Consider the following 17,830-nt stretch of genomic DNA (forward strand, 5'->3'; position numbering starts at 1 on the left):
GTGCACAGTTCAAAAGCCAGCATCTGTGATATGAGGGTGCATTAGTGCACGTGGCATGGGTAGCTTGACATCTGGGGATTTTTGCTGAATGACATATTCAGGTTTTAGAGCAACATACGCTGCCATCCAGACAACGTCTCTTTCAGGGAAGGCCTTGATCATTTCAGCAAAACGATGCCAAATCACATTCCGCGTGTATCACAACAGCATGGCTCCGTAGTGACACAAAAATGAATGAAACACAAAATACGACAAAGGAGACCCTGAACTGTTTTCGAAACAGGTTGCTGGCATCACATTTAAAATGACCACATATTTTCCAAAATACACAAACATTTCTCAGTTTTAACATTCGATACGTCTTTGGTCTATTTTGAATTAAATATGGGTTAACATGATTTTCAAATCATCACATCGTTCTGTATTCACATTTTATGCAGCATCCCAACTTTTTTGGGGGGAAACGGGGTTGTAAATTGCTCATTTTATAAAACAGGGAAATTCATGGCAATTACAGGCCTGTAAATAAATAGCCCTGTTATAACATACAACTGAAGCATTTTGTTATTTTCTCACTCCTGCAGAGGCGAAGGAACATCTTTAGCAGCCCCTTCTGTAAACAGTAGACGAGTTTATCAGGTTACATAAGAGTTTTATATGATGGTGATTTGATCTACTGGTCGGGCATTCAATCACATTTTGGTTTTTAATACAATTACCAAATGCATCACAATGCAAGAGGCAAGGGGATCAGCTACAAAAAATGAAGCAGAATTATCCCCGAAGTATTGAATCGGTCTGCACTTCAGACCACTTTAAGTCCTCAAGACGCTGCAGGTTTTGCAGAAGTCTCGGTTTGCCGTGCATCTAGTGTTGTATCGTCAAGCTCACTTGTTTTTGTATCTGTCCCTTCTCACTGCCTCCTGCTTTGAGTTTCTAATCATCTTAACTTTCTCTTATTGGTCACTCCTGCATGATCAAAACAAATAACCATTTGTAATATTTGTTTTCAGTGTTACATATCACATTGTTTATGCTTTAAAAAGTTTAAGTTTCTAAAATGTTGCTAATTGGCTCTCCCTGTGCATTTCATGTTTTTTTTTTTTTTTTAAGTGTTTACAAGACAAATGTGCAGAGAAGAGACCTGTGGTGGCTTTTGCTTATCATTTTATTAACAGCAATGTGCATACTTCCAAAGTGATATGAGCTTTAAAAACCATCAAAAAATGTAATGAATGCCTTTTACTGATGAGAAGCAACAGGGCTACGTGGGACGACGGCTCCCTCTTCTGGCAGAAAATTTAAATACCCCCAACAGAGGGGCTGAGAGTAATGGGAGGGGCTGGTAAATGCATCAAGCGTCTCTGCTAGCACTGATCTGGGAGAGGCGAACAGAAGGAAGCCGAGGCCTTTCACAGCTGAGCACTCCAGGCCTGATGCGGCTGGAGAGGCAGAGAGGACAGATCAACGCAAGCAATACCGCACGATCTCGCCTTCAGAGATCAACAGGTTCAGGTCATTACCTCCAAACTCTTCCAAAACGGGGCCTTTTTCTAAAACACATGGCACTGCTCACAGAGTTATTCACATGAAGTAAACAAAACCTTTGGAACAAAATACATGTACAGGAATGCAAAATGAAAGAAAACAGCCATTTTTTTTTTTCCTTTTCATATCACCAACTTTATACAATTTGCTTTTCTTTAGAGTGACAGTATCAAAGCACAAACTGGTATACTGTGCAAAAACAAAACAAAACAAAAATAAAAAGGTCAATAACACATGACAATGACGCGCTGTCCTTGAAACGTCGACAAAACATCGGTACAGTATTGAGGATTGGGGACTTCCCCGTCCATTACCTTATCATTCAAGAAGTTTCTCAAGGCAACTAGGAACAGAAAGAACAAAAGAACTAGAGGATGGCCGGACAGCGTGGCGATAGCTTCCGGTCAACACACAGCATTACCCAGAACAAGCAAGGGCCAATTAGCTATTGACGTGATTGACACGCTCCCAAGAAAAGACATTCTTCATATGCTGGGAGAGGTTCAGGTCAGTGTACCTAAAAGCTCCTTGCATGAATTGAACTGAATCATTCATAGTACCTGGAAACAAAGCTGCTGTCTCTAGTCTCATGAACACTGGAAATAATACCAAAAAAAAAAAAAAAAAAAATGTGCAAGTTATGTGACAAAAAGAAAATAGGCTACTTGTGTGACTTCATTAATCGGATACTTTTGGCTACATGTCACCTGGATGAACAGACAGCTGACAGGCGAGCTGCTGTCGAAGCCAAATGAGTCTCCTCCGGTTTCTGACAGCCAGGGTGAACGCCACTTGTTTAGACAAACATTATTCCTGAGTTAGTTCTTACAGTTGGCCCAAACACTGATTTTTTTTTTTTTTTTTTTTTAATGTAGACTTGGGGGTGGGCTAGCAAACCCATGAGCCTACTATTCAAAAAGCCTCAGCAATCACTCCCTTTCAGAGGGGTCAAACTCCCGCAAAGAAAAGGAACTGATGTGAAAGAGAAGCCTGAATCCATTACAAAATGGCTGGTTTCCATACCCAAAGCATTTTGTTTGCTTAATTACTGCTGCTATACAAAGTCCACCTACTTAGAATATATGTATGTAGAATATAAAATAATGTTTAAAACACTGACGAGTCGGCAGCTTGAGAGGGCTGCGGGCTCACAAGCTGCATGTGATTTCAAGTATGCTACATTACGGACTGGAGAAAGAGGATACTGTCACTTTAAAGAACCAGGATGACGGTTAAACACAATATTCACAAATGTACATTTAAGGCTTAATTGTTTAGCACTAACAATAGTAGCAGCAGTGAAGCACTTCTGAATTAATTATAATAACAATATTTATGATCATATTACAATAATATATTACCAAAGTAAATCAATGACTTTTTTTGTTGTTGTTGTTTTGTTTGTTTCATAACACCGGACTGAACTGGAGACAGGAACCAGCTAGCCCACGGAGTTCGACAAAGACAGAACGAAAACGTTTCGGCCGCCACGGATCACACAACACCAGCCTGTCTGGTACTGCCGGGTCGTCAACATTAGTACGTCCTCTAATAATCTCACTGCCAGGCTCTACAGCTGCACCAGGCTCTGCCTCAGGACCTCGAGCAGTAGTCCGAGTACACCGACTGTAATTCCACATTCATGTTGTTCGGGAACAGGGGGTTTATTTAAGAGCAGGCAATGAGGAGTAGGTCTGGCAGACACACACACACACACACACACACACACACGCATGCTCACGTACACAAACACACACACTGCCAGAAACAAGTCCAGGCCTGAAACCATCGTCATGCTACTTTGAAAAAATACAACACGACAAAACAAGCATGTTTTTCTATAAAAAAAAAAAAAAAAAAAAAAGTACCAAAGCAAACGTTAATCAAAGGCCATAAACAGACTGAATTCATAATGAATAAGCTCCGCTGCATGTTTTTCAAGCTGCTGCTGCTCACCAACACATCCTGGTGAGGAAGACACCCTGACTCTTCCTCACGTACTTCTGCGCAGTCTCACCTCCCTCATGCTGACAGAGTAATCTGATCCCCGTCTACCCATATCGCTTGTACCAACAGCAACCCTCAAAGCGGAAATCCTTTTCACATACTATATATGCACGTACTGTATATATTACACAGATTTAATATATATTTACTCATATATTAAATTTTCATATAGACATACATTTTTAGTTTGATCTGTGAGGTGTTGGTTACATTTTCAGCAAGAGGCTTCGACGTGAAAGAGAAGAATCTGTCCGTCCCAGGATTCCCACGGAAGTCTCGCGTCATGTGTCGTCCCTTCACGGCTCCACGCGCGATCAGTCAGTCAGTCCAGCGGAAATGTTCTTGAAGATGAAGAGGCCTGCTGTAGGAGTTTAAAAGAAGGCCAGACACTGTTGAAAGCGCATGGAGTGCACGGGGGCCGCAGAGTCCCAGAGATACTGTGAGCTCGCTGGAGTAACAGCCAGTTAAAAATCCACAGGGGCGTGGGGCGTCAGCCAGCACCGGAGGTAGTGCTGCAGGCTATGGGCTTCGGGTTTTGGGCCGGTCTGTGCCAACCTAAACCAAACCAGGCTGGGCCAAGCTGGGGCGAGAGAGCAAACACGAGAGAGAGGCCACGAGGATGTGCTATGTAAGAATATGCGCGGTGGAGGGAATAGAGACAAACTCGCGCAGGATATTCTTGGCCATTTCAATATTGTTCTGTGCAATCATCAGTGCTTTCTGGATGTCCTGGTAAGAGTATCCCTGACTCATGAGATGCTCGATCTCGCTACTGATTTGAGGGTCTCCCCCTGTTGCCCCGCTACTCGGTGGAGTAGAAACGGGTGGGACCGGGCTGGGCCGACGCTCGGAGTTCATCCGTCTGGGCAGGGGCTTTGGAGGTCTCTCTGGTGCTTCCGCCGGCTCGGAGAAGGCTGAGGACACAGGAAGAGTGAGCGGGCACGCTTTTAAAATCAAAGTGTCTGGAACTCGCTCTACTGTTTGGTGTTTAAATCACAAGAAACATAAATTCGATTTAAATACTTCAATAGTTAGCACAGGACGACGTGCTGATGATTTTACTTGACTGGAAATAATTTTGATCCGATATTCAAGAAGATCTTTATCGTGGTAATTGGGCCTGAGGTAAGCCATGTGCTTTTATCTTACTATATATATATATATGTGATCTTATTTGACCTTTCCAGTGCAGTGGCATTTAATAAAGCACTCACAAAGAGTCCAATTATAGTCTGAAAGCTTGTCGGCTCGTCCCAGAGCCATTTAATTGGCCCTCAGATACAAAGATTGAGGTCTTCAGTTGGAACACTCAGACACTTGGCAATCACCATCAGGGGTAAATGTCAACTCGCTACATAGATGAGGAGATTACTGGAATTTAAGTTTGTCTCTTGAAGCTAAAAAACAAAACTTTTAGCGCTGCGTCTATATCCACTTAAAGGATTCATATTAGCACAACCAGTAACTGTCTTGTCATCTCGCCTCCACTGTCCCTCTTGAACAACACTCCCACTCGTCTTGGGAGTCCTTCTCTGACCGGCTCTCTGTGGTCTGAATTCTTCTACAGTGTGACATGTCACCTCGGGCCACTAATGCTTCTTTAGCCGCAGTCAAACCTCCACGCCACCCAGCGGTCTGTCACGGAGGACGTCTCAGCGGTCGGCATGAGATTCTGATGATACAGTAGGTCTACCCACAAAAGGTGTGTCCACCGTCCTGGAGGCATCACTTACTGTTTCCCTGGTTTTAAGGTCACTGATGTTGCTGAACTGCTCTCTATAATTATTAGTCTTCACCCTCCTTTGCACACTATGCACATACTGGATGTGCAGCAGTCAATTCAAGGCGATCCATCAAAGTCCAAATGTGACTTTAATATTAACTTCAGAGAGCTTTAGGAGAATCTGTATTATGTTTGGCCGCGTACCAGAAAGAAGCAAAGTGCTTTAGTTTGACTTCTCGGGCTGCGCTCTGGGTCACAACTTTTGTATTACGTCAAGATAATGATTCATCAGCAATTTCAAATTGATTAGTGGACAGGAAGGACCTGAACAAAAGAGGCTGATGTTCGGAAACTGGCACATCCAACGGATTTCATGAAAGAGACACACTTTTCCATTTTTGCCAAACAGATACTGTCGATGTAACAGTTGAACTTTTAAATGTCAAATCTCCTAACAGAAGGCCGTATTGTAAAGTGTTAGTCGACTCAAATCTCAGGAGTATTCCTCAGGCTGATGCTATCCTGCCATTGAGATTCATTTTCATGTCATCCTTCTAACCAGAGTGATGCTTTATCCTCATCTTTAGCACCACCCAGACACATCACAAGAACAAAGTTACTTGAGGTATAATGCAGGTCAAATGCCACAAAGGTCAAATAGTTTGTTAATAATTAATCCACAATAGAAAAAAATGGTAAACATCATTTTTGCCATTACATTGGTTAAGCTTCAGCTATAAATGCCACAAAACAACGTGTTCAAAAACAGGACGGGCCTGTGCAGCCAAATCATTGAGCGGTAATTTAGTGAATGAACAAGCTACTTAAAGGAACACACACAAAAAAAAAAGTTCTATTCCAGTTTAAAAGCGACCCGTTAGTCCGTAAGAACAAGCACACTTACGTGCTGCAGCTCCAGCATCCGAATCTAGAGAAAAGCGGTTGAAAGCCGCTGTGGATGATGAGCATGAAGAGGATGAGGAAGAGGAAGAAGAAGAGGACAGAGACCCTCCCATTTCTGAAAGGGTCCGCCGGGCCGGAGGCATCGGCAGCCGGGGTTTCGGGAAGTCGTAACCATTCTCCTCATCTTCTCTCTCCTCGGCTGCGTGGTCTCTGGGACCGTTGGTCAATGGCTGAGGGGGCAACTCTGAATAGTCTGGAAGGATGAAGAACAATGTGTTAGCACTACAGAGTGGCGAACAGGCAGCTAACCAACGTACTCGGTTTCACTTATTTATATCCTCCAAAACAGCTTTAGATGACTCACAACTGTCATCACACGTATATTCACGTTCATGCCAGCTCTGTGAGAAGATGTATTTTTTTTTTCCAGATGGCGAGATCATGTTTTAAGAGTAAAACCAACATTCAGAAAAATTCAGAGAGACTCCTAATTTCAGGGTTTGATTCATGCCTCTCTAAAATGTCCTCAGCCTTCCTGGCCAGGTTTGTAAACAAGGTTAGAGGGTTAAAATACCTGAATCTCTGGCTTGCTGTGACCTGCCCTGGATGTTGTACATGGCTTCATACATTTGAGGTCCATCCTCCAGTTCTGCCAGCAACAGCCTGCAACAACAAACAACAACAATAAATGAACAGACACAACCCTCCAATAACTAACCAAACACCATCATCAAGCTTTTCTCTTCATGTGTTGGAGGTTTGAATACCGTGACTGAAGAGTTGAGGTCTGGTTTTGGTTCTGGTTCTGGGTCTGGATCTGGGTCTGGTTCTGGGTCTGGTTCTGAGTCTGGGGTGCTGGAAGGAGCTGAGGCTGTGGGGCCCGTGGGACTGGTGGGCTCTCCCCTACGGGCGGTCCTGTGATGGGGGGCAGGACGGGACGAGAGGAGGGGATCATGTACTCCGACTCCTCCTCGCTGTCACGTGCCTCCTCTCCAGTCGCTGGCCTCGAGGCTGGAGACGGTCTGAGGGCCAAACAAGCAATCCGAGAATTTTTACAGCAGAACTGTTAATATGCATTTGCAAAACACGAACACGAGAAGTGCTTTGAGAGGAAACGAAGCTACTTAACTACATAGTGTATGGATTAATGATTGCAAAAATGTCCGTAGTTAGAAGATGATATGTTCCACTCCTCTGATGTTATTACCTGTTCGCCATTGCATAAATGGCGCTGGCTGAGGCTGAGGGTTTCACTTTGGGGTTGTCATAATCTTGACCAGCAACTGCGGCAAAATTCTGGAAAAGAAGCAGAGGCCAACGTCTTAAGACACTGAAAAGTAAAGAATATTTTTACAACAAAAATCTCGAAACGTAATACAAATCACATTAAAATATAGCTTTTAGTATCTTGCAGGAAGTTGAAGCGGGTGCCAGCAAATGGTTAACGGATATTGGGGGAACAGCGAGGCTGGCTGTTTCCTAAAGCACATTACAGGGAGCTTATGGAGTAGACTTGTCTTCCTGGTGGTCTCTGTTGTCTCATGATCTTTACATTTTACACTTCACTTTTGAATAAAAATCAATGAGATAATGAATTAATTAGTGAGTTTTAGAGGCGCTCATAGGCAGTTGTTCTTACTGTTGGATATCAGTTTCCTCCAGTTTTCCGCCATTATGCTAAACTAGGCTCACGGCTGATATATTCTACTATCTAACTCTCAACAAGAAAATGAATAGGCATATTTTTCTAATACAGACACAAAGATGATCGATATGGTTTTAAGGTGGATTTTACAAACCACCTTAAAACCTTGCCCGGCTGTACGTGTGATCAAATTGTGACTGTTTACTGAGCCGTCAGGAACGTCCTGATAAAAAAAAAAAAACAACACTTGCTGGAACCCATGTAAACAGTATCCCAGATTATTTAAGTCTTGTTTGCAAACCAACTTAAATGCTGTGTGCGCTTGGAAGTGTAGTCAATGAACCAAAAAGGACATTAGTGTGTTGTGTTTTCTGCTTGCTCTGACCAGCTGGTGGTCCAGACTGAGGGAGCTGTTGTTCTTCTGCGAGTCTGAGCGGGTGTCCAGAGCGGAGGGCAGCGCCAAGGGAAGGGAGTGTCGGTTGGAGAGTTCCCTGACACCTGCTCGAATGTCCCCCCCCAGACCGGAGACTTGGGTGGATGAGGAAGATGCGGAGGAGGACGAGGAAGAGGAGATGGGGGCCTTGGGAACAGGCCTGGAGTTCCACTCCATTCGGTTTGGGGGTGTTGGGGGCATCTTATCTCGAGCAGGCTCCCCGGGAGTGCAAGGTAAGGGCCGCCGCTGAAGCCGCCCCTCGGGGGCCGTCCCGGCTGTGTGGGGGCGGTCGGGAGGAGGAGGAGGGGGGAGATCTCGCAGTGCTGGGGGAAGAGGAAGAGGCTTGTCTTTGTGGTGAGATGCTGCCTGCAGGGGAGAAACAGAGATGGAGGGAGCTCATTTAGATCACATACAATATTGATGTGAACCAAAAGGAAACTGTGCAGGAAATGATCCATTTACAAGAAAAGCACTGTGTATGCATTTGTCATCATAATCAACAGTATACATAGATGAAAGGAAAATGTTGGTCATCATCTGCAGACAATTTAAGCTGTCTGTCTTCCGTTTCCATTTATTTTTATCCAAGCAGAATTATGTGGCTATACGGATGTTTGAGGGATAGATTCAGCTATAAAATGTGTAATGTTCAGAATAGAAAATGCACCAATTTCATTTCAACACCTCACTTGTATTATTATGGTAACATGAGTAATCATAATTTCAATCAGACCTGCGTTACACCATCTGCTTTGACTCTGCGGTTGCACCATACAAGTCAAGCTGTGAACCAGCTGCAGACCAGAATATCCAAGTAGTTTGGCTAAAGGTAACAAAAACGGAAATGGCTTTTCTGTCTTGAAGTAAAAAATTATTTGTAAAATGAATCTACGCAAGAAGAAAGAACAAAGTCCCCTCATTTTCCTACGACAGCACTATTTCCTGTTGTCCTACAGGCAATGACACACCCATTGATGATCAGACCACATGCTGAGAATGCTGCTGGACTGTCAAACATGTAAACACCATGAGCAAACTTTTGTTTTTAATGTCCTCCCTTCTCTGAGCAAGGCGTTGGTTGTCTTTCAGTTACCTTACTGGTGACCCCGGGGCTGGAGGCTCCAGGGGGGTTTGGAGGTCTGTGCGGTAACAGGTCTAGTCTGGGCGGCACAGGGGGGAGGGAGGACTGAGGAGGCATGGACAAAGGTGACGAGGGGCGCTCCACCTGGATCACATACAAAAGAGCCAAACACTTGTCACATCTGATCGGCATTACTTGAACACAAATCAGGTTTTCGTCTAAATTCAACTTCCCATCTTACAAAACTCCATAAATCTCTGCTGCTGTTTGTATACTGAAATTTCGAAAATTTGTGTTTAAATTTGACCGCACCATCTGATGGCAGAGGTGCAGCTTCATGAGTAAAAACAAACATCCAAGCCTCGAGGTGTTCCAACACAAAAACACAGACGAAACAAACACAAGTACACAAGCCCATTGAAAGAAATGGTCAAAGAGGCCAGAGCAGCAATCAAAGCCAAAGATATACAAGGGACGACTTCAAAGTGTGTGATCTCAGGTATTCACCCATAAACAGATTAATGCAGAGATTTTCAGAGGCACATAAAAGATGTAACAAAGGTGAATGCCCCACATCTCAAATACCAAGGGGCACGAAAAAAAGCTGCTACCTTGGCACTATGAAAGATAGAGATGAAAGACTTCAGATACGAGATGAGAGCTTGAAGCTCACAAAAAGTGAAAAGGGCAACGGAGGGAGTGTTTCATCTACACGGAGATGGGTCTCAGAAAAACAGAAGATAAGAGGACAGCGGGAGCCCATGAGGTGAACCCAGGGTGTTAAGTCCCTCAACGTTTCATAAATGGATTATAGCAAAGCAGCTTGCCCACTGCCATGACTGGAAACTTCGAGCGAACCGAAATAACTTCGGGTGAAATTAAGTTAAGGTCTTTCCACAATCTTACCTTTGAACAGGCAAGTTTGCTCATCATGAGGTGGGGGTCTTCAAGTCTGTCGTCGTCGTCGTCGTCGTAGCTGGGCGACGGCGCCCCCTCTGCCCCGAATGTGCCCCTGCAGGAGCCTCCGCTGTTGTCCTTGGGGTCAAAAGGGTCCACAACGATAGGCTCCGTGCCCTTAATCTCACAGCGGCAGAAGGGACACCCCGTTCCCTGGCCCTCTGACTCCTGTAACACGGGCAGGGACACACATGTCATAGCATGCCGAGATGAAAGCGGGTTTTATATGTCTGCAGGGGAGAGCACTTCAACAGACAGTTCTCCTCTCAACGGGTACGAGTTATGACACTTGGCCAACCCACGCAAACCCCGTCCATCCGCCCCCTCTCGTACCTGCCAGGCAGTGAGACAGGAGGTGCACATGAGATGACCGCAGGGCTCAATCTTCACGTCCTTGTCGTTCTCGGCGCAGATCTTACAAAGCTGGAAAGTGGAGCCCATCTCGCAGTACAGCTCATATTGCTCCTGAGAGGGTGGGGGTGTGGGGGGGGGGGGGGGGGACATGGCAAGAGAGTAAAATCATACAGCAGCAACACCACCCGAGACCATTATGAAAAGAGTCTAGGAGGATCTGGAGCGGTAGTTTAAAAACGCGGGGGCGTATTTTTTTTTACTTTCAGTCTTGTGCTCGAGCAAAACGAACAAAAAAACCCTCAAATCACTCCGTTATGTATCTTCCTCACTGATGTCGTGTCCTTCAGTGTGACGACAGTATCGATTCGATTTACTGTAATTACACACGACTGGTTTGCTTTTAACTATAAAAATCTAAAATTCTGAACTACATTATTTATGTTTATTAACGCCTACAGTCGTGTTCAACACACTGTGACATCTTACTAATGGCACATAAGTGTTTAAATGAAGTTAACTGTTTCAATCTTAAAAGAAAATAAGACAAGATTAAAGACAAAACATCCTTTTTAAAATATTGTCATTGAAGTATACCTCTGTCACAAAGTCATGCATGAAATGATACTAATGGAAATTCTTGTGCGCTGCCACTTCAGTGCATTTCCTGCTATACATGACAGACAAATATATGTCATCCTGTTTATCAGAACTGTGCTTATTAAACAGACACATAGGAAAACATAAAGTCTTTTGGTTAGTCAGCCACCTTGACTAACTGAGTTCCTATGAGGGTTTTTTTTTTTTATCAGGTCCTGAATTACACCGTCACATCATTGTTTTTAGGTTTTTAAGTATCTAAGCTTTAAAAACTCGGCCAAACAAAAAAAACAGCAACAAGAATGTATAAGATATTAAAAGGCTGAGGACACAGTCTGGAGAAGCTCACTGCCCCAACCTGCGTGACTTTGATGTGGTCTTGAGGCGAAGGCTCACACAGTCCAGTCAGGTCAGGGTTTTGAGTCCGGCCATCAGGGAATAAATAGCTGGAGATGCAGAGGCACATGAAATTAGAAGGCACGCATAGAAGTCTAATTAAAGCATCCTTGGGTATTCAGATGGGGCATTTGAATTTAAAAGTGATCATCATTATTAGTAAGCATGATTATACTGCATGTATGCCTAACAGGCTGCGGTAATGAAAACATCTGTTCAGTCCATTCATTCAGTACGGGTTGAAGCATGTGTAGTACGCGAGTCTTTTACAAATGGGTCAAACACTGTAATTACAATTTGATAAAGGTTTCATAGATACAGGCGATATACTTTATAGGCTTTCCCAGCTGAAATCAGCGTTTGATTGCAGGTTGGGACAGGCCAACCAAAGCTTTCATTAAACAAAGGAATCGACGCTGGCATAAAAAGATGAGTTTCATGGCAGCCGGCTAAACCACCGACTGAGGTGCACAGTAGAAACCAACAGTTCTATTCTGGTTATGATAACACTGGAATAATGGGAACAAGCAAAATGACATGACTGAATTGGTTTGAGGGTGAAAGGCGAATTCAATCGTGGGATACAAACAGGGCTGCATAGTTTACACTGTTTACACAGGGAGGCAGGCGTTGTAGAAGAGGAGGGAAGAAAAGAAGAAATAACGGAAAAAGAGAAGCTCTGCGTGTAAAATGGAGTCAAATGAAAACCACCACACAGTCGGAGAGAGAGAGAAGGGAAAATGACAGATTTGAGTGTGCCACACAAAATACCAGCTGACTTACAATCCTTCCCTGAAACCATCTATGAGGGCTTGGAAGAGGGGTTTATTGTGGGGAATGGTCTGGAGGATATTTCCATCTGCAGTCACATAGCCGATGGCCCACTGGCCCAGTCGTGTACAGCTCAGTCGGAAGATGTAACTGACGTAAAGAGAGATGAGAAACAAGATGTGATGACATTGTGTCAAAGGGTCAAACTTGGTTACACTTAGAAAAAAAAAAAAAAGAAAGAAAGAAAAAATAACCAATATTAGAGAATCCAAACAGTCTCTTCAAAATGTGAACACGACATCTTCAAGTGCGCACAACCTTTTAAAACAGCAGTGAAAACATATAGGTGGGACAGGGAGGCTGCTTGAATCTGGCAGGCTCACTCACTCCAGCATCTACTCTGTTGTTTCAATGTACAAGTTGACAAATTTGTATCAGGAGATGACTGAACTAAAAAAATTCAGCCCTGGAAGGTATCGACTACTCTTGCAAAGAAACCGGTCTGTGTTGGTACTCTGGCTGAAGCATTCAGGACAAGCTGGGGACCACTGGTACGTGTCTAATAAAGGTTCACAAAACAACAGCATTGCATAAATTGATACTAGATGATACAAATGCACAAATTAGGATTTCCTCATCACTTGACAGGACTGAGTAATAAAGCGGTCATGGTGATGTCCTTGTTGTTTAGGACAGAAGTGGAAGGGCTGCTCAGCCTGTAGTGCCTTCACAAGTTTCCTGACAGCGAGCTGTAATTTAAAGTGTCAAAATGCTGCTCTCACATCGACCAGCTCAGATGTCAACGTGGCTCTACACAGGCCTGGCCGAAAGAGTGACATCAGCTTTCAGCGTACAATCAGGCCATTGATGCAAGGTACCAGTGCCATGCTGCCCTGGATCCTTTGCCCACAAGCCACACACACACGCTCTCTCTCTCACACACACACACACACACACACACACACTCTCTCTCTCACACTCTCTCACACACACTCACACAAGAGAGCGAGAGAGAGAGAGAGAGAGAGAGAGAGAGAGAGAGAGAGAGAGAGAGAGAGAGAGAGAGAGAGTCTCTCGGTTGGCAAAAATAATTCCTCAAAGCTACAGTAAACCTGCAATCATGCTGTTTCCCACAGAAACACATGATCACGATAACGAGATGTCTCTCGTCGATCTCTAGTGATGGACATTAAAGTGTTGCTCACTGCTCAGACGTGTGCTGATGATAGAATACCAAGTTATTTAGAGTCAATGAGAGGTCATTATAATGGCAGGGCACATTCAGATAATCACTGCATTTAGAAATGTGCAATTATGCCTATATCGCAGCAGTCACTGCAAGAAACACCTTGTGTCCTGGCAACAACATGCTGTATTACAAAGGTGTGCATCTGTGTGAATGTTTGTATGTATATGAGATTCTGTATCATTGCGTCTCACCTGCCAGGCTTGTGAATGAACTTCTGCAGCCGAGCTTTGACCTCGTCGTAGGTGAGGAAGGCCATGTACCCCGGGTGAGTAACTGCCAAGCTGTTCCAGTTTCGCAACAAGGATGACCAAGGCTGCGCACACACACACACACACAGATGGACAGAGAGTGAGTCATATGATGTGGGAGTGAATGGATTGGACGCAGCAAGAGCTGTATGAGAATAGCAATGGGGGAAATGTACTGCATCATGGATGACGTTCAAACGACTGTTTACTGAATCAGTGTGATTTACATTGGCAGGTCCAACCTAAGTCTGGAAATGTAAGAAGAAGGTTTCAACAAATTTGCATTCCTTAAAACAGCAGGCAGCTCTTTGTTTACCATCTGTAGCCAGAGAATGAGGAAGGTTAAATGGACAAAAGAAGACTGCATCACATAATGCATGTAAAGAAGGCAAGTCAGGTGTTCATGTTGCTTTCTTTTTAAACCAGCAAGACTTCCAATAAGGGGTAAAGTAAATATAAATAAATGAATTCATATACTACTCCATAGCACGCTGAGTGCAGTAGTGAGTAGGTGGTTTTGCAATTGCCATAAGGAGTCTGTCTGGTGTATGGAAGGAAGCAAAATCAATGAATAAAACACTGAAAATGAGAAGCAAAAGTATCAAAAGGAACTCGGCCCGCCTCCTTCTGGCTTCACCATATTAGGCCAAATTAAAATCTGATGCTGGTTCTTTAGTTTTTTCAAACAGGAAATGACAGGTTGAAACTGTTTCTACTGATGCGTGGTTGGACGTCTCCTGTACACTTCGTTGTAATGTCATCACAGACTACCTGGGGAGGTAAATAAAAAAGTGTGGTACAACCTCAGTCGTATCCATTTACTGTTCATGTATTGTCTAGTAACCTCTTACTGTCATTTCTATATCGCCCAAAACCAGCTGTGCCTACACTTAACGGAGAAGAGCAGGAAAACTTTCCCATACATACACTGCTTTATTATATTCACTAAACATCATTCTGCCTTCAGATACTGCGTGAAATGAGACAGTTGAGGGGCTCTTATTGTAATGAAAGGGCCGCACAAACCCCCCAGTCTACTGCATATCAAGGACAGGGCTTAAAATGGCCACAGCATCACTTCCTCTTCAAGTCTGAGGACATTTTTGTGAGAGGGAGTGTTGTAGAAAACATCTGTAATCTGTTCAGGCTTCATTAAGTCCATTGGTGGCATGCACACAAGTAGCCAGGGATAATGCCACTCAGGGAATAAACACTGCATGCTTCGACATACAAGATATGATGCAAGAGGTTTAAGATAATACAAATTAAACTGCGGTGAGTTCATTTTAGTAATGGTTTTCATTTGATACAATGTTAATTACAATGCTGACACAAAAGGCTTCCCATAAATAATATAGATAAGCTCGGGAGGTTATTGTTGGTAAACACGCCCTTTGCCCTCCCTTACTTCTTCCCTTTTATCTGCCCTGCTTTCTCCTGCAGCTTCATTCTAGACTACTGAAGTACCCTGCAGCACCTGCACACCATAGATATGCACTAAAACACTCCGAAAACAAATGAGCTGTTGCCTGCTGCACTGTGTAGACGACTGCAAAATATAAATGGTGGGTTGCTTTCAGCCCCTTTGGCTCTTCAGAAAACCCGTCATATAAGTACTGTGCTCCACTGTGGTCGAGCAATTACAAAGTTAAATCAGGATTTGGCAAAATATAACTCGTATTAAGAAGGTACTAATGCTCTACAACTTTAAATTACATGCGCAGTAGAGAGAGTTTCTGTGTAAGAAATTATTCCACAAATTCCAAAACAGAAGTAAGAAAGTACAACCTCAGGCGAGCACATATAATGACTGTCCTTGAGAAAGATTTAAGTGCAGCTCTCAAGCACACACAGACCTCCCTATGCCTAATAAATAGTACAAAACACAGTAGCTGTACTGAGCGGGCCGAGCAGACCTTCAGTCCCTTCTGACAGTGTAAATAAGTCAACAGCTAACAAGTTAATAGAGTTGGTAAAAAAAAAAAGAAGAAAAAAAAAGACACTAGTTAATCATTTGCTGCTCAAATGAAATTTGTTTCCTACACCAGGTCGAACAGACGTTTTCCATCTCTCTGCCTTTGCACCTTTCTTCTCTTATTTGATCTCAAGGAAATGACCACACAAAGAAAAAAAAAGTGCAGAATGTGTGTGTGTGTGTGTGTGTGTGTGTGTGTGTGTGTGTGTGTGTGTGTGTGTGTGTGTGTGTGTGTGTGTGTGTGTGTGTGTGTGTGTGTGTGTGTGTGTGTGTGTGTGTGTGTGTGTGTGTGTGTGTGTGTGTGTGTGTGTGTGTACCTGGAAGAGCCTGGTGAAGATGTCAAACTCAAACACTGAGATGTAGTCGTTGCAGGTGAGGTCTATGGTGGACTTGAGAGCCATGGCCTCCAGCCCGGAGCTGATGGGATGAAACTCGTGGAGAGACTGACGGAACACCTTCCAAGGCACAATCGTTCTGTAACACACAAAACAGAACCGAGCAGATGACGACATCCCCCTAAAAAAACTGAAATGAAGCCTCAAAATCTCAAATCTCATAAATAATGACTGTTAAAAGTAGCCGGCATGCAGCGCTGCATATTCCCTGCAGTGACAGTTTTGATTTTGGTCCGTGATATGCTTCCTGAGTACATCATGACCAGATAATTCACTTGTGTCTGCATCTAATACACCACTACAACCACTAAATACAGATATGAACAACATTTCTACCGTATAGGTAAGATTATAATGCGTCATGTGTGATAAATAGGAAATACTGTTTGCGAGCTATTTTATTACGAAATGCAAACCTGGTGTGATCTTTTGAAGACACAGCTACAAGGTATGCAAACGGACAATTTTCAAGGCACTTAGTTGAACAGTTGCCAAATACAAAATATATCCCAAAAGATGGCCGATCTTCTTAATCAACAACAACAACAACAAAATTCCAGAGAGGGTATTTACTAAATGTGGTTCTTTGAAGGAAGAGCAAGGACACTAAAAACATTGTTCCAAGACGCCACCCGTTTATTTTCTCACAACGTTAACCCAGGATGCCAGTCTGGAACCACGGTGGTAACGGAGAGAATCTAATGCGTAAAAACTAACACGTAGTTGGGCTTACTTGTCCCCGAAGGCGCGCCTCCAGAACTCTGCAGCGTCTGCTTTCGTGATGCGGAAGTTGTCACCCTGAAACAGACCGTTGGGGAAGATGGCCTTCAGCTCAGCCAGCATGTGGCTGAAGATCAACGACAGCTTGGTGAGATTCCTCCTGTCGAACGTCAAGAACAGAGAGCAGAGTGTGAGGTTTCACAGCTTTATCATAGCATGGCTGTTACAATCATCAGGACCCGCAACAGCTTCGAGAGAGAAGGACGCAGGAACATTACTCATTCAGCAGCATTATACGCGTTGATTTGAATCCGACAGCACAGATTGTACTGCGTCATCACTGACTGGGTGTGTCAATGGTCATTTTTTTTTTCCCAATACCAACTGAGGTTAGCATTTTGCAGAAAATAAAGAACAAATAGAAAAATGCATATCTGTGGGGTTTGGAAAAGTGTCACTGAATACATACGCATAAAAATAAAATTGTTGTTTTATTGTGTTGCAAAAAGTAGTTTTCAGCACTGAAGAAGACGTTGAGTTAGTGCCGATGAGCCGTTCAAATCCAGAGTGACAATATAATGAGTTCAACTGACACGGTTTACATAATTCCAGTGAAGAGCGACATTATCATTATCTTGGAGATAATATGCTGACAAAAACAATGTGAAACAGAAGTAGTACGTAAATATTTTCAATGTTCAAATGCACACCAAACATGCAGTTTCCTCAGTCGACTATCAATATTAACCTCGTTGTTGGCTCAACCATCTGTGGCACTGTAAAAAAATGTTTAAAAAAAATGTTTAAAAAAATGCAGTAATGCGATGT

The 17,830-nt window shown here is 43.5% G+C and overlaps 1 protein-coding gene across 1 annotated transcript in view; it reads right to left on the bottom strand.

Moving 5' to 3' along the window:
- Positions 1–459: 459 nt before the first annotated feature.
- Positions 460–17,830, bottom strand: part of cbl (Cbl proto-oncogene, E3 ubiquitin protein ligase) — a 33,591-nt gene continuing 16,220 nt past the window's right edge. Inside the window, exons 3-16 of the mRNA XM_069690245.1 lie at positions 17,016–17,162; positions 16,205–16,361; positions 13,856–13,977; positions 12,428–12,565; positions 11,607–11,694; positions 10,631–10,762; positions 10,247–10,465; positions 9,353–9,484; positions 8,212–8,625; positions 7,389–7,477; positions 6,949–7,203; positions 6,756–6,844; positions 6,183–6,434; positions 460–4,469 (exon numbers count right to left, since the gene is read on the bottom strand). Of these exons, the coding sequence (XP_069546346.1) occupies positions 4,180–4,469; positions 6,183–6,434; positions 6,756–6,844; positions 6,949–7,203; positions 7,389–7,477; positions 8,212–8,625; positions 9,353–9,484; positions 10,247–10,465; positions 10,631–10,762; positions 11,607–11,694; positions 12,428–12,565; positions 13,856–13,977; positions 16,205–16,361; positions 17,016–17,162 (2,524 nt within the window). The 3' untranslated portion in view covers positions 460–4,179. The remainder of the gene's footprint in view (positions 4,470–6,182; positions 6,435–6,755; positions 6,845–6,948; positions 7,204–7,388; positions 7,478–8,211; positions 8,626–9,352; positions 9,485–10,246; positions 10,466–10,630; positions 10,763–11,606; positions 11,695–12,427; positions 12,566–13,855; positions 13,978–16,204; positions 16,362–17,015; positions 17,163–17,830) is intronic.

This window comes from Brachyistius frenatus, unplaced genomic scaffold (genome assembly GCF_029030835.1).
Source record: "Brachyistius frenatus isolate BFR_SWC_R1_liver_20210118 unplaced genomic scaffold, ASM2903083v1 Contig_1, whole genome shotgun sequence".
NCBI lineage: Eukaryota > Metazoa > Chordata > Actinopteri > Embiotocidae > Brachyistius > Brachyistius frenatus.